The sequence below is a fragment of the Bos indicus genome, chromosome 18 (genome assembly GCF_029378745.1).
Source record: "Bos indicus isolate NIAB-ARS_2022 breed Sahiwal x Tharparkar chromosome 18, NIAB-ARS_B.indTharparkar_mat_pri_1.0, whole genome shotgun sequence".
NCBI classification, from domain to species: domain Eukaryota; kingdom Metazoa; phylum Chordata; class Mammalia; order Artiodactyla; family Bovidae; genus Bos; species Bos indicus.
Window position 1 is genome coordinate 57,572,201 of NC_091777.1, and position 20,236 is coordinate 57,592,436.

Genomic DNA, 20,236 nt, shown 5'->3' on the forward strand with positions numbered 1-20,236 from the left:
CCTCCTTCTGTCTGTCTGTCCCAGACCAGCAGCTGACACAGCTTTTAACTCTCTTTGTCCCAGCCCATGCTGTTTTTCCGGGTTGAGGGAAGGGGACAAGGAAGTCATGGGGTGGGGTGCCCTCTAATCCCGGGGAAACTCTTCTAGGCTAATGACACTTGACTGAGATTTACAGTTAAATGGAGGGGGGAGGGGGCCCGGATGACTCTGGAGGGAAGACCCAGCCCCTCTCCTTCTCCCCTCCTCTCCAGACCGGTCAGCAGCCAGTGACTCACGGCCATCTGGGAGCCGAGTTCTAATCCTGACTCCAATGACAAGCCTCAGGGAGGGCTGGGGCGGTGGATCCCTGGGACTCTTCCTCTGAGAGGTGCAGGGAAGGGTGGAAATTAGAGTCAGGGAAACCGAAGGCAGAGAGAGCCCGAGAAAGAAGAGGTGGAAAGGGAAGAGGTTTCAAAATAGGTGAGACAGAGGAATTTCCAAACCAGGATCCAAGGAAGCCTGGTTCTAATGGAAGTCTTAAAATGCGCAAACAATTCTTTTCCTGCCTTTCAGAGCACAGGTCTTATGATATCAGGTCAATTTATCTAATTCCATGAAAATTGTTTTGCATGGGGACTTCCACTGAGAAAGAAATGGAATAGGAAACAGGGAGGGTGAAAGAGATTTAGGGCAGAGTCCTTCTCTCTCATTCTCTTTCTGCCATCATCTTTTTTTTTTTATTAAAATTCACACGACATAAAATCTAGCTTTTGGGGACTTCTCTGGTGGTCCAGTCCCCAATGCAGGAGACATGGGTTCGATCCCTGGTCAGAGAACTAAGATTCCACAATCTTCAGAGAAACTAAGCCCACTATGAAAGATCCTGTGTGCTGGAACTAAGACCCAACATAGCCAAATAAATAAATATTTTAAAAAAATCCAGCCTTTGAACCAGTTTAAAGTCTACCATGCAGTGAATTTTCCTGTACTCAGAATGTTTTGCAACCATCACCACCATCTAATTCCAGAATGTTTTCATCACCCTCACAGAACACCCTCTACCTGTTAAGCTGATGCCTATCCACTGATGAATGGACAAATAAAATGTCTGTCCCTACTATGGGGTTCATGGGTGTTAAGTCACTTCAATTATGTCTGACTCTTAGCGACCCCATGGACTGTAGCCCACCAGGCTCCTCTGTCCACGGAATTCTCTAGGCAAGAATACTGGAAGCAATCCCACTGCTGGGCATACACACTGAGGAAACCAGAATTGAAAGAGACATGTGTACCCCAATGTTCATCGCAGCACTGTTTATAATAGCCAGGACATGGAAGCAACCTAGATGTCCATCAACAGATGAATGGATAAGAAAGCTGTGGTACATATACACAATGGAGTATTACTCAGCCATTAAAAAGAATACATTTGAATCAGTTCTAATGAGGTGGATGAAACTGGAGCCTATTATACAGAGTGAAGTAAGCCAGAAAGAAAAACACCAATACAGTATACTAACGCATATATATGGAATTTAGAAAGATGGTAACAATAACCCTGTATACGAGACAGCAAAAGAGACACTGATGTATAGAATAGTCTTTTGGACTCTGTGGGAGAGGGAGAGGGTGGGATGATTTGGGATAATGGCATTGAAATACGTATAATATCATATATGGAACGAGTCGCCAGTCCAGTTCGATGCATGATACTGGATGCTTGGGGCTGGTGCACTGGGACGACCCAGAGGGATGGTATGGGGAGGGAGGAGGGAGGAGAGTTCAGGATGGGGAACACATGTATACCTGTGGCGGATTCATTTCGATATTTGGCAAAACCAATACAATATTGTAAGGTTTAAAAAAAAAAAAAAAAAAAAGAATACTGGAGTGGGTTTCCCTGTCTCCCTCCAGGGGATCTTCCCCACCAAGGGATCGAACCTGTGTCTCTTACGTCTCCTGCATTGGCAAGCTGGTTAGCACCACTTGGGAAGCCCACTATATATTCAACTATTAATATGAAAGGAACAAGTACCGATGTGTGCCATACATGGAGAAGGGCTTCCGTGGTGGCTCAGTTGGTAAAGAATCCGCCTGCAATGCAGGAGACCCAGGTTAGATCCCTCAGTGGGGAAGATACCCTGGAGAAGGAAATGGCAACCCACTCCAGTATTCTTGCCTGGAAAATCCCATGGACAGAGGAGGCTGGCAGGGTACAGTCCATGGGGTTGCAAAGAGTCAGACACAACATAGCGACTAAACCAGCATTATACGTAGGCGAACCTTGATAACACTGTGGAGAGTGAAAGAAGTCGGTCACAAAGGACCACAAACCATACGATCTCGTTTATATGAAATGCCCAGAAAAGGCAAACTGATGGAGACGGAAAGTGGTTCAGTGGTCGCCTGGGGCTGCGGGGAGTGGGGATGGGGAGTGCTTTGTGGTGGTTCTCTTTGACACACAGACTTGCAGCTTGTGGCTTCCACATAAAGCCAGTTCCTTTCTGTAGCTGGAGGCTCAAAGAGGACAGACCTCCTGCTTTCAAGAAAAGTGCCGAGAGCCTTTGTCCCCTATCCCAGGGAGCCCCCCAGAGCTCTCAAGTCCCCGTGCCTCACACTTTCCTCTTGGGCATCATCATAAGCTCACTATGAAGCCCATTTTTAGGGAGAACTCAGGGGTGACGTCCCCGAGCACGGAGACCACCATAGGTGAGGAACTGGGAGACGACTGAATGAAGCCGCTTGCTCACAGTCACGCAGCTGAGAAGAGGCAAAGCTGGAGTCAGAGCCCAGGCAGACTGGCTCCAGAACTTGTATTGTTAATCATTCCCAAGTATGCGAATGAACGAAAGAATGACTAACTGAAGGAATATACGTGTGGATGTTGCTGTGGGTTTCAAAGAAAGAGGGTGAGCTTTTGGAAATGTACAGACTGGGTTGAAACCTCAGCTCCTCTCGTGACTCACTGGGGACCATGGGACACTCTTGTCTTGTCTTCTATTTGTCCATCAGAAAAATGGGTCTGGGAGGAAGCTAAATGTTTACCCACCACTTCCCCTTGGGGTCATCAAACAAGGCAACAAAAGATGAATGGGAGGGGAGAAAATAAATTAGGAGTTTGGGATTAACATAAACACACCACTATATATAAAATAGGAAAAAAAAAACCCAAACAAGGACTACTATATAGCACAGGGAACTATATTCAATATCTTGTAATAACCTACAATGGATAAGAATCTGAAAAAGTATATATGAATATATATATACACACATATACATATATGAATCACTTTGCTGTATACTTCAAACTAACATAACAGTGTAAACTACACTTTGCCGGGAGCCACCATGGGAGATCCCACCCATGACAAAGGTCATGCGGAGAGAACCTGACAGGCAAAGGCGGATCAGGCCTCAAGGGACCCCCTGGATCTGCTCGAGCATCCACCCCAAAACCAGAATCTGTCTTACTATTTTGTGCCTTTCACCAACTCTTCTGACATTAACAGGGGGCTATCCCTGACCACCTTTCTCTGGAAAAAGTCAACTTAGGGCTTTAGTTAATAAGTCTCCTGGGCATGAAAGGAATATTTCTATTTTAACCCCTCTGTTGGCATTCTAGCTTGCCTGACAGGTTTATCCATACTCTTGCAATTAACACACATGATTGTTCACAACTCCCCAACCTTGAAAGGCATGGGAAGCCAAAACATTCCAAAAGTCCTAATGAGCATAGAGTCCTTTAAGGGATGAAAAATTATTAGAATAGATAGTACTGGTAAAGGGCTTCATTGCTGTGCCAATGCTTGCTGCCAAGTGCCCATATCCCGTATCCATTGTGCACCTGGGAGTGCAGTAGTTGACAGTTGGAATGTTTAAAAAAAACAAGTAGCAGCCTTGGAATTAACCACATCAGACCTTTGAGCTAATTGGTTCTTTCTTTGCTGTGACCCACTGCACCTTTGCTCTGTGAGAATGTAACTCTGTTTAGTACTTTCTGAGGCTGGGAGAAATAAAGAAGAAACACTTTAAGGGAAAACAAGTTTTCTGGCTGATCAGGCTTTATCAAAAAAGGGTCATAAAATGTCCACAGGCCTCCAAGGCCAGAAGATATTGTACACAATATTGTTTATGGGAAAGGTATGCAGAAAAAGTCCTGGTTTCGATAAAGACAAAACAGATGTAATGTTTGGGCTGACGCTGTATGATTTTGCATCTTTCATTTCCCTCTATGTACAAGTCAAGGTATAAAAGTCCCTTTTGAAAATAAAGTTATGGGCCTCGCTCACTGAAGCTTGGTCTCCCCGTGTCATTCTTTTTTTCTTTTCTCTCCTTTTCTCTCTCTGTTCTTCTTTCAGGATGATTCCTTGGAACACAGGAGCTTTATTGGCTTTCTGTGTAAACCAAGGAAGATCAAGCCTCTTTCTCTTCCCTTTTTACTTTCCTTATCGCCTATGCCGTCATCCTGAGGGTATCCCGGATCCTGCTGGGGCTGGATCCTGGCAACACTTCAAGAAAAAAATGTAAACAAACATAAAAGATGTTTGGGGGCACTTTCCTAGTGGTCCAGTAGTTAAGAATCTGTCTGCCAATCCAGGGGACATGGGTTCAATCCCTTGCCCGGGAAGATTCCACATATCTCGGGGCAACTAAGTCCGTGTGCCTGACTACTGAAGCCTGCGAGCCCAATAGCCCAAGCTCTGCAGCAGCAAGAGAAGCCTCCGCAATGAGAAGCCTGAGCTCTGCAACTAGAGAGTATAACCCGGCTCCCTGCAACTAGAGAAAGCCCACACACAGTAACAACAAAGACCGAGCACAGCCAAAAATCAAGAAAAAAATTTTCAGTAATGATGGATGGGATATCATGTATGCTAAATGCAGACACAAGTAAGATTGCTCCTATCCATTTATTTCTTTTTATAAAGAAGGGACTTTCAAAGCTGACAGATGACAGAATCTTTCTGCAGTCTTCAGTTTATCCTTACACCTCTCTCTCATTCTATTTCTGTCTCATTGGTTCACTCAACAGACATTCTGCGGTTGCCCTGTGTACCTACCTGATCCTCTGCTGGGTGATGCTGGGGTCACAGAGTTTAATCAGAACCCATAGCGCCACACCCCCTCCCAGGTATTGCCCTATTTTTCTACCATCCTTCCCTGCAAAACTTTTCCATGGAGATCTACGCACTGTTTGCACCCCACAGCCACAGTCTTTCTTGGGTCTCCAGAGATTTCCATGTTGAGCAATCCAACGGTCACCTGTCTGTCCCCGTCTTACTCAAGCTTCGGGCAGGATTCAAAACACGGCCAGCGCCTCCTCTCCCGGCTTCCTTCCGGGACACCATGCATTTCTGGTTTCCCTCCTACTCCTGACTCTCCTTCCCAGCCTCCCTCATGAATAGGACCTTTTTCCTCCATCAGTGTCGGTACAAACAAGGGTGTTCCCAGGGCTCTGTCCTAAGCCGTGCCCTCTGCACCTGAGTGTGTACAGCTGACAGTTTCACCCATCACCTGGGGCAGTTGGTTCTCAGGTCTCTCCCCAGCTTTATTCCTGAGCATCCGACAGCCCACTGGACAAGCTAAACCTACCTCGCCATCTCTCCTCACCGACCTGTTCTCAGACCCTACACTTTCCATCTTTGTGGGTGGCTCCACCACCCACCCAGTCCCCTGCCCAGATTCTTCTCTCTGGAACCCAGCTTCTTTTCTCTCACTCTCTTCGCAGACCAGCCCTTGTAGTTTTTCTGTTTTTGCATTACAGAAAACAATGCACAGAAGACAGTGGGCTACAGGACTGTCAGACCCAGTCACCACCTGATTACTGGGCTGCCTGATGCCAGCCCACGACTGTTTTTGAAACAAGGCAAGAGAAAGAAGACAAGATCTTTCCACCTTTGTTCCCCATCACTACCCCTGACTGCGAACCCTCCTCTTACAGAATCCCCCAGATTCCTCATGGAAGGTGGGGGTGGGAGGGCACAGTTTTTGAGGCACAAGCCTACTTGTTCTCCCATCCAACAGCTGAGGATTAAAGCCACATTTCTATTCCCTCCCAACTCTGTCCGTGTTTTTCTTTTCTGTCTTTTCGGCAGGGAGAGAAAGGGAAGATTGTGGCGCCATCATCCTCCCCAAAGATGGCTTCAAACACTTCCTTCTCTGCGTCTTTGAAACCTGGCTCCCGAGCTCCGGCCCTCTGCAGCCGTCGCCCTCGGGCATGCCCACAGCCCATCTCCCTCTGTGTCCCTCGAGAGCTCTGCGTCTTACCCCTGGGTTATCTCAAGGAGGCCCTGCCACCTACCGATTAACTAGGCTGAATCCAGACACTGTCCTCCTTCTTACCCCTCCTCACACTGTTCCTCTTGTCTCCGATTCTCTCAAGCCCTAACTTGGCCCCAACTGGCCTTGTTCCCTCCTCCTAGACCCTCACCCAAGTCATTTACCTGGATTCTCAGCCTCTGACTGCCCCTCCCCACCTAGTCCACCACTCAGAAAGCCCTGGAGGGATCCTTCTACATCTAGAGCCTTCTCTGGTCCAGCTCACACCCCTCCTGTGGGTCCCTGGTCTGCATTTGATTTTCCTCCTGGATTCTGGTCATGGAGGTTTTAAATTTTTTTGGAATTTTCCAAGGGTAGGGGAAGGAGGCTGAGCGGTGAAGAATTGATGCTTTTGAACTGTGGTACTGGAGAAGACTCTTGAGAGTCCCTTGGACAGCAAGGCGATCAAACCAGTCAATCCGAAAGGAAATCAACCCTGAATAATCATTGCAAAGACTGATGCTGAAGCTCCAATACTTTGGCCATCTGATGCGAAGAACTGACTCATTAGAAAAGACCCTGATGCTGGGAAAGATTGAGGGCAGGAGGAGAAGGGGACGACAAAGGATGAGATGGTTGGATGGCATCACTGACTCTATACACATGAGTATGAGCAAACTCCAGAGGACAGTGAAGGGAGAAGCCTGTGGTGCTGCAGTCTATGGGGTTACAAAGAGTCGGACACAGCTTAGCGACTAAACAGCAACACTCATAGAAAAGCACGAAATTCACTAACTGGAGCTGTTTGTTTTTCTTTATTTAACAGTAATTTCTTGATGCTCCAACTACCTGGTTTTTGTTGCAAAAACTGCTGTGTATCCTGGCTCCTCCCTTATCTCTTGGAAAGTCCCCTGGAGCTCTCTGAGAGGCTGTCTTCCGGGGTTAAGTCCTCAGTATGTTTGTAAAATAAAACATATTTCTCAGCTTTGAGGTTGTGCGTTTTTTTTCAGTTGACAAGGTGGTGGCCCTAGCTAGGTTCCCACTCACAGTGCCAACTGTGGTTACCCCTCAGAGGTGGAAATGACCCTTTGGTGCACGTGCGGCATCATGAGTCATGACATCTGAACCAACCCTTGGATGAGGAAGTCCATCCTACTTCTGTGGGAGCGACTACATTATTCTTCATTATCCCTTCCTCCTGGGCTTCCCAGGTGGGGCTAGTGGTAAAGAACCCCGCCTACCAATACAGGTGATATAAGAGACTCAGGTTCAATTCCTGGGTCAGGAAGATCCCCTGGAGTAGGGAATGGCAACCCACTCCAGTATTCTTGCCTGGAGAATCCTCAGGGACAGAGGAGCCTGGTGGGCTACGGTCCACAGGGTCGCAACGAGTCGGACACAACTGAAGTGACTTGGCACGCATGCGTGCCTCCCTTCCTCCAAAAAGCCTGACTTGAGTGTCCAACCTCCTCAACCCGCTCACAACCCATCTGCTTCTTTCATCTTAACACTGAATTTGTTAGGATGAAATTGTGGGCTCATATGCCCATTGCTCCCATTCACCTGGTGAGTCCAGCCTAGTCCCTTAAACAAGGCCTCACAAAGACTTCCCCGGTGGTCCAGTGGTTAAGAATCCGCCTGCCAATGCAGGGCACAGGAGTTCGATCCCTGGTCTGGGAAGATCCCACATGCGGCAGGGCAACTAAGTCCGAGCACATGCCTACTGAAGCCTGCACATCCTTGCGTCCGTGGCCCCCAACAAGAGAAGCCACTGCAGAGAGAAGCCAGTTCACCACAGCCAGAGAGTAGCCCCCTCCACTCAGCACAGCTAGAGACAAGCCTGTGCAGCAACGAAGACCAAGTACAGCCAAACAATTAATTAATTTAGCAAAAAGTGAAACCAAACAGGGCCTCACAAGTGGGGCAGTGGCTCAGGACCTGCATCCTTCTGGACTTGCAGGGTGGGGGTGGGGCACAGAGGGGGGTGGTGGATGGGAAGGAATGTCCCTGGGGATGTTCTCAGAGGAGAAATACAGGAAGGTGTCTCCATCAGTCTAGAGGAATTCGACTCACTGCTGGATTGTCTTTAGGTTCACACGGCTGTAAAATGGGGGAGCTGATATTTCCCCAACTGGGGCCTGGAGAGAAAGATCTGAGAGGGCGTTATCTGCTGGACTGATGACAGGAAGTGTTCTTTTTTTGCTTTGGTCTCCCCCTTCCCCACCACCCATCTTTTCCCCTCCTCTCTTCCTCCACAGGGCTCCAAATTCCTTCTTACACAGGATCTCATTGTTATTAAAAATCCCCCTGGGGCAAAACAGGAAGGAGTGGGCAAGTGGTTACAAAGTCCCAGGAGATGCAAGGGAGGCAGGCGGTCTGAACAGCCTGCCACCTGGCTGGCCTTCTTGAATTAAAGTCCTGCTGGCAATCAGAGCCTCCTGCTCAAGTACGTCATTATTTTCTGTTCTGCTGGAAGGATTGGACCTCCGCCTCCGGTTCTCAGATCTTCAACTGCCACCCAAGGCGACCTGCTTGGGGCTGGAGCCTTGGAGACAGGGTACCATAACAATGACATCAATAATAAGAACAATAATGCTCGTGACAGCTGCCACTTAGGGAGCATTCACTCAGTACCAGGTGTTCTGAGTGCTTTCACGTATGAAATCAGTCCTCTTAAGAGTCCTCTGAAGTAGGTAATGTTCTCTTTAACTTTATTAATACACTGAGATGGTTCTTCATCCTCAGATGGGGAGAAGTGAATTCGTTGGTGGCACATTATTGTTAATGATCTGTACAAGCCTCCACTTTTGTTTTCCTTCTTTATTTCCTTTTGCCCTCATTTCCTTCGGCTGTTACCTTTATTATTGTATATCTTTTGCTAGTATTTCTGTCACTCCGTATCCTTTGTGATCGCTTTTTATTACTGTATATCCTTTGCTAGTGCGGGCTGCCCCCCACCCCCACCCGGCTATGGTTCAGTGGTAAAGAATCTGCCTGCCAATGTGAGGATGCAGGAGCCATGGGTCCCATCCCTGGGTCAGAATATGTCCTGCAAAAGGAAATGGCAACCCACTCCAGTATTCTTGCCTGGGAAATTCCAGGGACAGAGGAGCCTCTGGCTACAGTCCACAGGGTCGCAAAGAGTCGGACAGGACTGAGCAACTGAATTACAACAACAATCACGATTTGCAGTTATTTACTTTGTGTTGTTTATTTCCTGTGAAACCGCTGAGGGCAGAGTTTATGGCTGCTTAGTTATCTGATACACAGTTTGAACCCCAAACTCCTGGCCTTTCCCTGCAAAAATGTTGCTTCAGCTTCCTCCTATTTTAGTAAATGGCAGCTCCATCCTGACTCCTCGATCCTCTTTTTTTTTTTTTAATGTTGAACATTAAAGAAAATTTATTTTATTTTATTTTATATTGGAGTATAGTTGATTTACAATGTTGAGATAGTTTCTGGTGTACAGCAAAGTGATTCAGTTAAACATATACATATAGCCATTCTTTTTCAGATTCTTTTCCCATATAGGTTATTACAGAGTACTGAGTAGACTTCCCTGTGCTATACAGTAGGTCCTTGTTGATTATCTACTTTATATATAGTAGTGTGTTTACATCAATCCCAAGCTCCTAATTTATCCCTCCTGCCCCCTCGATCCTCCTCTTTTTCTCACATTCTCTGGCTGAAATCAACAGATGCTGTGTAACAATCCCCTCAAACAGATCTAAAATCTGATCCCTGAACTCCTCCAAGGATGGCACCCTGATCCAAGCACCATCAGCTGTCACCTGGGCCATTGCAGTCGTTCCACACCAACCTCTGCATCTTCTTCTCTAATCTAATACATCAGGCGGGCTCCTGCCTCATGGTCTTTGCCTTTGTTATACTTTCCACTTGGGCATCTAACCACTGCACTTGAGGGTCATAGACAAAGATGTAACATCACGGGGTACTGAACAAGGATTGTGGGTAAAAGAACAGAAGATTTGGTGGACAATAGCTGCCAGGAGACCAAACCAGTTGATCCTCAAGGAAATCAACCCTGAATATCCACTGGAAGGACTGATGCTGAAGCTGAAGTTCCAGTACTCTGGCCACCTGATGTGAAGAGCCCGACTCATTGGAAAAGATCCTGATGTTGGGAAAGATTGAAGGCAAGAGGAGAAGGGGGCAGGCAGGGGATGAGATGGTTGGATGGTATCACTGACTCAACGGACATGAATCTGAGAAAATTCAGGAAGATAGTAAAGGACAGAGGAGTCTAGTGTGCTGCGGTCCATGGGGTCACAAAGAGTCGGACAGACTTAGCAACTGAACAACAGCAGCAGCAAAGGAGCACGGAGGCCTCTTGGAGCAGTCGACCCCAGCACCCTAGAGTTTAGAGCACTGTTGATATTGAATGCGCACGGGGGTTCAGAGACAGGGAATACTGGCAGAACATGGAATGTAGGTAGGAATGGGACAACTGGGGAGACCCAGAAATGTCTCCAGGAATTTCCCGAGGCTCGTTTGAATGAACGAACTGTCATGCGGCTCCAACGTTAGCTGTGACGAATCAGAGGTGCACATAATGTTGTCAGGGCAGAATATACTGCAGACAATATTTTCAGGAAGAAATGTCTTGGTAGTCTAGAACTCTCTTGAGTACAAAACATAGACGGATCTAGAATATTGGCAGTGAATAAATACTTGAAGGGGTATAGGATGTTGTCAAGGAAGTTCCATTCACAGAACATAGAATATCATTGAGACGGGCAGACGGAGGCATTCAAGTGTTCCACAGATTGCACATTCAGATGGTGATCTAGGTTTATGTTGAAACAGTTGGGACATCCGGAGTATTGTCTTCTTTGGGACGTTCAGGGGACTGGGATGTTTCAGTGATGCAACGTCTGGGAGAGCATGATGCTGAAAATGACTGAATGCTTTTGAAACGTGCAGTGTCAGCTGGCATTGGAAGTTTGGAGAACATGGGTTGCTGGTGCAAGTGGAACGCTTTGGGAGGAACAGGGAAGGGCTGGGCAAACCGAGTAAGAGAGCAGGAACGCCAACCCGACTTTTATTGTGGGCCCTTCGTCCATTCCTGTTTACAAGTTTTCCGCTTTTGGATTGTTTCTTGGATCCATGGAACATACTGAGAAACTCGGGTGTAGACACCAGGCCGGTTGGGCTGCCCACATGGGAAGTCTCCCCAGGAGATGATGCCATGAAGTGTTCCGTTACAGACCAGGGGACCCCCGGAGTCACCCTAAGTGGGAGAAAGAGAGAGGCGGGGTGTCCTAAACAGAGGCAGAGACACACATAGAGGCAGAGATAGAGACAGGAATACAGAGAGGGTGAGAGAGAGAAACAGAGATAAACTGACAAACACAGAGAGAGAGAAACTCTGAGACAGAGAAACAGACAGACATTTCTGTGTCTCTCCCTGTTTTTCTGTTCTTCAGTCCCATTAAAATGGTGGTGGCTTACCTCACACCACTGTTCTTGGTTCTCTGGCCCCAGATCTCACCTGCTACCCCTCCCCACCTCTCAACCCTGCTTCGACTTTACGGCTCCTTGGTATCGTCTTACTATTGAGTTAATCCAGCCATGTTCCTGGTAGGGTATGCAATACACCTGAAGGGCCACTTCTCCCTCTGGGCCCAGGGCAGACATTACTAACTGATAAGGCTCATATTACTACTTTATTATCATACCGTTTCCCACGAAACCAAAACTCAATCTTAAGAAGCTCCCCTCTCTTGGGCATAGGTTTTTTTTTTTTTTTTTAATATATTTTGTTTGCCTGGATAGTACCCCTTTCCCCTTATTTTGATGACAGCCTCCTGATTTTTTCATTTGGAGACTGCCCTCTCTCCCACTTTCAATCCATACAACTTGTCCATGCCTCTGTCTGCCCCCACAGCTAGTCACACGACTCAGACTTGGTCCATCAGAGAACCCCACAGCTCTGGCTAGAGTGGTGGCTCAGGACACAATACAGCTGACCCTTGAATGGCACAAGGGTTAAGGGCATGGACTCTGTGCACAATAAAACTCCCCCTATAACTTGTAATTAGCCCTCTATATATATGCTGTTCCTCAGTGTCTGAGGTTCTGCATCTGCAGATTCAATCAGCCTTGAATCGTGTATTTACTGTAGTACTTACTATTGAAATAAACTTCATGTATAAGTGAACCCATGCAGTCCTAACCAGTGATGTTCAAGGGTCAGATATCCTAAGTCAGCCTAGTAAGAGAATCATGCTCAGAGATTATGTACACAGTTGGAAAGGAGATCCTCTCTCTTTCAAAGATGGTTCCTTAGAGGGTAAGATTTAAGACCAAAGCTGCTGGGGCCAACATGCTATATGGCATGGGGAAAGTTTAACTGAGAATGAAACCAAAACAGAAGAGCTGAGAGTTAAAGAGAGATTCTTACACATTATGTGTAAGATAATGGATCCACCCATTCCTGAAACAAGACATCCTGGACTTTTCAGTCACAAAAGCCAAGGTTTTGCTTAAGCTAGTTTGTGTTGGGTTTCTGTCACTCAAACCAAAGGAGATCCAACATTTATATATCTCAACACAAGGATCTGGGTAGCCACTGCCAGTCAAAGCCCAGGCTTAAGATAAATTCTGTTTGCCAGCTGTGGGCACCCTCTTTTTATCCTGACCCTCTATGCTAAGAGACATCTCACATTGCAAAGACTGGTTTGCCCAAGGCTGGAAGCAAATCCTTCCCCCCCAAGCATCAGTCCCCACCTCCTGGCTTGTGGCAACACACCACCCCCTTGGCCTCACCTCACAGGAGTCCTTGCCACCCTCTTTTGTGCCGGCACAGAGCATGTTGGGTGTGATCTTCCCCGGGTAGACTTGACGACACTCTTCGTCTGAGCGAAGCTCGATGTTGGCACATTGGAGGGTTTGGGGGAAAGTCACTGAGGAGGAGAGAGAGAGGAAGGTCTAAGGATGTCTATTCTGGACAGGTTAATGGGGTGGAAGTTGGATGGGCAGCAAGTCTGTAGAAAATAACGATGGGAAGACAAAAATGGGAGAAGAGATGGGATATATATTTGGGTAAAGTGATGGAAGACAGAAATGTGGAGAGAAGGTGGGGGAGAGCTCGAAGAAAGGATGAGAAGTAGAGAGAAAGATGGAGAGGAATGGTAAGGGGTAAATAAATACATCTCAGCAAGAGATATAAGTGGGGAGGTAGGTGAGGACAGAGGTGGAGAAAGTGATGCAGAAAGATGGAGAGAAGGTGGTGGGAAGAGACAGGAAGGCAGCGGTGATGAGAGAGAACCGGAGATGGGGAAAACACAGGGAAGAGGAGAGACGGAAGGAGATGCAAGAGAGCAGGAAAGAGTGGTGGGAAGAAGGGTGGGGCACGCTGGGAAGAGAGATGTGGAGATGAGACGAGGGGAGAGCGAGGGACGGCTAAGGAGGTGCAAAAGGCTCTTGCTGCTATAGAGCTCAACTTACAGTCATATATATATCATATTTATATCCAAAAGATGTATTTATTTATATTTTATTATACTTAATAACCAATATATTAAATTTAGTTTCTAAATTATAAATGATACATATATATTTAAATACATACTTATGTATAATATGTTATTTGAATACAATGTATTTAAATAAATATATCATTTATAGCTTAGGAAATAAATCTAATTTCTATAATTTACATATTTATATACAGATATTTTACTATGTCAATCCATATAAATATGATCCAAATAAATATGTACATATACTATATATTATATATTTTTACATATAAGTTTATATATATTTATATAAAGGAAACATAATTTTATATATGGTATATAACATATGTAATTATAGCTCTGTATTGGTAAATTTATGCATGTTTATATAAAGGAAATATAACTAATCATTTACATGATATGACATATTATATATAGCTATATATATTTATACATTTAGATTTGCATATTCTTTATAAATATGGACTATAAATATAACTATATATACTTATACATTTATATTTATACATTCTTTATAAATAAAACTTTACATACATTTAAGTATTCTTTACATAGAATATAAATATAACCTTATATATACAATTATATTTATATATTCTTTATAAATATAGAATATAAATATAACTTGATATATATTCACACATTTGCATATTCTTTATAAATATACATTTATGTTTATATATTTATATATGCTACATTTATATATTCTATAAAGGATATACAAAACTATACATTATATGTAACATTATATAACTTCATATTTATATTTTTACGTATTTACACTTCTATATTTACATGAAGGATATATATACCTTTATATATCACTATGCGATTCATGACTTAACCCATGTCTAATAAATCTAGTTTTATCTACACTTCTATATTTACATGAAGGATATATATACCTTTATATATCACTATGCGATTCATGACTTAACCCATGTCTAATAAATCTAGTTTTATCTATAAAGACTCCTGCTCCGACCTGCCCTCCCGTCTCTGCCCCAGTCTCCCCGGCCGCTCTGTGCGGCCACCGGCCACCCGTGCGGGTGCGTACCCTGGGGGCTGGTGGTGGTGCCCCAGCCAGACACCCGGCAGCAGGTGCCGGGGGGCAGGCAGTGATGGTGGGAGAGGGGCAGGGTCTGGATGTGCCTGGTGAGCTGCACAGAGGACTTCAGTTCCAGAAGCATGATGTCGTGGTCATGGTTCAGGTGGGTGGGGCTGCTCTGGTACCGAGGGTGGGGGATAGCTCGAGCCACCTCCCTCACCTGCTCCCCAGCCTCCACACGCGCCAGGACGTGCTTGCCCAGGTACACTCTGTACCCTCTGCGGGTGCAAGAAGCCGGTGGTCAGAGGGGTCCAGGAGCTCGTCTCCGTTCCCATCCCCAGTCTCACCCTTCCCCACCCCCTTCCTTATTTCCAAAGGTGTCTGCTTCCACATCCTTGACTCCAGTTTCCTCCAAGTCCTCTGCTGGGACTCCCTGTCCATACCCATACCCCCACGTCTCCACCAAACCTCATGCTCACCCCATGCCCATCACAACCCAAGTCCAACCTCATCCTCAAATTCTGCTCCGCCCACGCACCACGCCAGTTACAGTCTCATCCCCACCCCTCACTCCCCGAGGCCCCACATACTCCTTTAGACAGTGCGCCGCGGTGAGGACCCATTTGGGGTGCACCAGGACTCCCCCGCAGAGCAGCCGCCCTTGCACTTTTAGGGCTGCCTGCCAGGGCTGAGAGTGGGGGATACAGGTGTAGCCACCAGGGAGGAACCCGTTGGTCCCATTGGTGCCATTGAGAATCTTGGGGTACTCCCGAGAGATGCCTGGTGGAGGAGAGAACGTGTTAGAGAATTGGGGTTCACAGGGAAAGGAGGCTGGGCGTTACGGTTCTTGGGCTTGGGGACTGAGTCAAAATTTTGCTCTGGGTGGCCAGGAACTGATGATTCATTTATTGGTCTCTTGGCATTGCCATTTTCTACGTAGTGGAGATGAGCTGGGGCGAAGAGATTGATGTCCCTTCTTTCTAGAAGCGCCAAACCCTCCACTGGAGATTAAAAGAAGGGTTTGGGGAATGAGGAAGCTTCTGATACGTAAGCAGAAGCCTGATTTCTTCCCACCTGAATTTTCTGTCTTGGTCCACCATAGGGATTGATTTCCAGGAGTAGAGGTGGGCCTACCCTACCTACCTAGGCAGTATCCATCCATCCATTCCTCCATCCTTTCTAAACGCATTTGCTGAGTGCCTTCATGACCTTAAATACCATTCATAACCTCTGTGAAGGGAACTTTCCTGGTGGCTCAGATGGTAAAGAATCTGCCTGCAATACAGGAGACCCAGGTTGGAGGCACAGCAGTCCACACAGAGACAAAGAAGATCTAATCCTGGAGCTTCCCTGGTGGTCCAGTGGTTAAGAAACCACCTGTCAACGTAGGGGACACAGGTTTGATTCCTGGTCCCAGGAGATCCCACATGCTGAGGGGTAACCAAGCCTGTGCACTGCAACCATTGAAGCCTGCATGCTCTAGAGTCCCTGCAATGAGATGCCACCGCATGGAGAAAGCTGAGCACCGCAAGGAAATGTAGCCCCTGCGCGCCACAACTGGGGAAAGCCCGGTGCACCAACCAAGACCCAGCGCAGTCGAGACAAATACAATAAGCAAAGAAATTGAAAAAAATAAAAGGACGTCTAATCCTGAATGTGCCACTTCCTGGCTGGGTACAACTCTCAGTTTTCTCTGCTGTAAAGGAGGGAAAGTTATAGTTCGTCTCTCATCAGACAGTCGTAGGTTCCGTGAGATCCTACATTCAAGACACACACAGGACCTGGTGTGGAGCAAGCACTCAGGAAGCAGGGAGTGATATTAATTGCACCCTCAGAAACTGAGTCATCATCACTTCTCTTTCAAACCTGATTTTGACAGGAGAAAGTTTGCATGATGGTGCTCATATCCTTTTAACATCTCTCTTGTCTTGCTGAGGTCACCTTTTCAAACCAGGAGGAAGCAGAAGGTTGCCTTTGGCTGGCAACCCCCCAAAGTAAGTAGAACCAGCTGCCTTTCCTATTATGGGGGACGTTAGAAAGGGAAACTGCCTATTATTGAAGGAGGTCAGAAAGGGAAATTGCCTGTCATCAACAGGCAATTCAATAAATATTATAATTGAAAACAATATTGGTCCAATTCAATAAATACTGTTTTTTTGTTCATTGTGCAGAACTGATTTTTTTTTTTTCCATTGTTGTCCTTCAGTCGCTAGGTCCCGTCTGACTCTGCGACCCCATGGACTGCAGCATGCCAAGCTTCCCTGTCTTTCACTATCTCCCGGAGTTTGCTCAGATTCGTGTTCACTTAGTCGGCGATGCCATCCAAACATCTCATCTTCTGTCGCCCTTTTCCTTTACCTTTATTTATAGCAAAAGATGCTGTTTTCCACTTAGAATAGTGATATTAACTTCAAATATGCTCTAAGTAAAAAAAAAATAAATAAAGTTGCCTCTATGAAGCCCATTAGGTTGAAAATAAAGATGGTTTGTGTGAAGTCCCTTCAGTCGTGTCCAACTCTTTCGTGACCGTGCGGATTGTAGCTTGACAGGCTTCTCTGTACATAGGATTCTCCAGGCAAGAGTCCTGGCAGGGGTTGCCATTCTCTACTCCAGAGATGGTTTGCCAGAGCATAAAGTCCAGGATGTGGAGGACAGGGCGGGCAACATGGATTAAGGTCCTGACTCAGGCACTGCTGCTGACTTTGGGGCAGGACCTTGCTGTCTGAGAATCTTGGGTTTTTCAGCTATGAAACTGGAGTAATTACCATGCACCTACCTCACCAGGCTGTTAAGGGCTCCATAAGACCTGCATGTGGAGCTCTTAGCTCCGGGGCATGGCACCAGGAGGGGATACGGGAGTCCTAGGGGTGTCACCACAAGACAGAAGCTACCCTGCCTTCAGCCCAAGAGTGGTGATGGGTGCCTGAGGACCCCCTCCTTCGGGTCCCAGCTCAGGCGTCAAGTCCTTTGGGGGCCCCGGTTCTGGGCCAGGAACTGCCACTACATCTCTGGGCTTCCAGGTTGGCTCCTTGAAACCATCACCTTGCATCACAGTTTTAACTAACTATTAGGGGAATTGTCTGAATGATGCCAGCATCCATCCCTGCTAGGTTCTGGATGCTGAACACAGCAACTGTGTCTACTTGTACAGCACCTAGCATGGTGCCTGCTGCTCAGCTGTCTGCTGAATGAATGGATGAATGGGGTTTCCAGACAACTCGTCTGCCAAGGCAGGGAAAGGGGACTTAAATGGGAGGAGAGGAATATCTGGGGACCAGCTCTGCGTGGAATCAGGTTTGGGGTCTCCTTCCTGGTGGCTCAGATAGGAAAGAATCTTCGTGTCAGTTAGAAGATGCAGGAGACATGGGTTGGATCCCTGGGTCAGGAAGCTGGAGAAGGGAATGTTAACCCACTGCAGTATTCTTGCCTGGAGAAATCCCATGGACAGAGGAGCCTGGCAGGCTACAGTCCATGAGGTTGCAAAGAGTCAGACACGACTGAGCAACTAACACGGTAACGATTATCAAGGACTAAAGAACAATCTAGGTTCTGGAAGGGCCTGAGACTAGAGACAGAATACTACCAATAAAGCAGTGTGTGTGTGTGTGTGTGTGTGTGTGCGCGCGCGCGCGCGCGCGCATGCGTGTGCATGTACACTCATACACATGCTCACTCAGTCATCCCACTGTGACCCCAGGCGTCGGGATTTGAACCCCTGTCTATGTCTTCTAACTCTTGAACTTGGGAAGGTCTTGGGGATGGACTTTCCGGTACAGAGTAGGACAGTCAGTGAGAGGGCTGGTGTGCAAGATCTAGAAGGCTTAACAATAGGGCAAGCCCATCTGAACCGGGATACCCCAGGGAGAGGTCTGGGGTAGGTGCGGAGCATGGACTGACCCCAGCTGGGTCACCAGGTCACGCAGGGACACGCAGGAATCACGCCTGCGCCCCGGGACCCGCCCCGCCCCGCCCACCAGCGGGCTGGAGGCGGAGCTTGCGGCTCCCTGCGGCTCCCGCCTCCTACCATTGTTTGCAGTGGCCACCCCGCCTCCGCCCCCGCGGCTTGCATTCTTACCTCCTGACCAGGCCACCATCAGGAAAGAGATCGCAGCGGCCAGGGGCCACATAGTGACTTTGTGGTGGGGGGCAGGGCGGGCGGAGCCTGAGAAGTTGAAAGGGAGTAAGAGCGGGCCAGAATCCCCCATCTCTGGATACTCCCTACCCTCTGGATACTCCCTGCCTGCTCTGCTCTGCGGGTTTCCAGTCTTGAGTGTCCTCTCCTTTACTCTGAAAACCTTGACCCTGGAAGCTGCACCGACCCCCCATCTCCCAGTTCCGTTCTTGGTGTGTGTGTGGGGGTGGGGTGGGGGTCCCGGTAACGCGATGGGAGGGGCAGCTTGCACATCCCTCCCAGGGGCTGCAGCTCTCTCGATGCCCTTCACCCTGGGTGGCCAGTCCCTCCACCCCAGCCCTCCAGCCAGCTGGATCCTTGTGCACTCTCCTGCCCCTCTCTACTGTTTGCAGGCGCCTTTCCCCTCTCGGATCCCTGGTCTAAAACTGAGCATCTTATCTTTCTGCTGCTTCACCTCTCAGTTCAGTTCAGTTCAGTTCAGTCGCTCAGTCGTGTCCGACTCTTTACGATCCCATGAATCGCAGCACGCCAGGCCTCCCTGTCCGCTTCACCTCTCAAACCTCTGCAAATTTCTGTCTGGAACCCTGCCTCTGGCCTCTGCCTACATCTCCCTGACTCAGCTGTCTCCCGCTCTCTCCGACCCTCCTCCCTCCCAGTGCTCCTGCCTCTGCCATAGGCGGACCCTACCTGGGTTGGGGCCCCGCGTGACTTCTGCTGCCAGCTGCCTCCAACTTCAGCCTCGACCCATGGCTTTTAACCCCTGAACTCCCTCCCCCAGCGCCTTCACCGTTTCCCTGTTGCTGGCCTTCCCTTCTCCACCCCCAATAGCTCAGCAGGCTGTCTTTGGGCACCCCCAGCCTGGGCTTGGCCCTTCTCAGTGGGGCGGAGCTCCCAGGACAAGCTAGGACCCAGATCTGGTTCCGCCCAAGTTGAACCCACTGTGAACTTTCAGGCAGCAGGACCCATCTGGGAGGGAAGGGAAGAGCCCAGTTCCTTCTCCAGGTCCACCTTAAATCCCCTGGGGTGGGGGTGGGGGGTCTTCTCCAACATCAACCCAAGTTTCCATCCCACTTTCTTATCTCCCCTCCAACCTTGTTGCTGTTCAGTCGTGTCCAACTCTTTGTGATCCCATGGACTGTGTGTAACCTTCCAGGTTCCTCTGCCACTGGGCCACCAGGGAAGTCCCTCCTACCCAGCCCTACCCATACTCTTAATGTACATCAGTTCCCAGCCATTTTCCATCCTCTTCCCACCTCCCTATCTAATTTTAACCATTCTCCACACTTACCATCAGCCCATCCCTCAGACCCATCC

The 20,236-nt window shown here is 47.7% G+C and overlaps 1 protein-coding gene across 1 annotated transcript; it reads right to left on the minus strand.

Annotated features, from left to right (window-relative positions):
- Positions 1–9,633: 9,633 nt before the first annotated feature.
- KLK13 (kallikrein related peptidase 13) lies at positions 9,634–19,727 on the minus strand. Its single transcript, XM_070772232.1, has 6 exons — positions 19,610–19,727; positions 18,866–18,952; positions 15,381–15,570; positions 14,800–15,068; positions 13,027–13,163; positions 9,634–11,488 (listed from the first exon to the last, which is right to left on the minus strand). Exons 2-6 carry the CDS (start codon positions 18,915–18,917, stop codon positions 11,300–11,302), a joined length of 837 nt encoding a protein of 278 aa, XP_070628333.1. The 5' UTR covers positions 18,918–18,952; positions 19,610–19,727; the 3' UTR covers positions 9,634–11,299.
- Between the last annotated feature and the right edge of the window lie 509 nt (positions 19,728–20,236).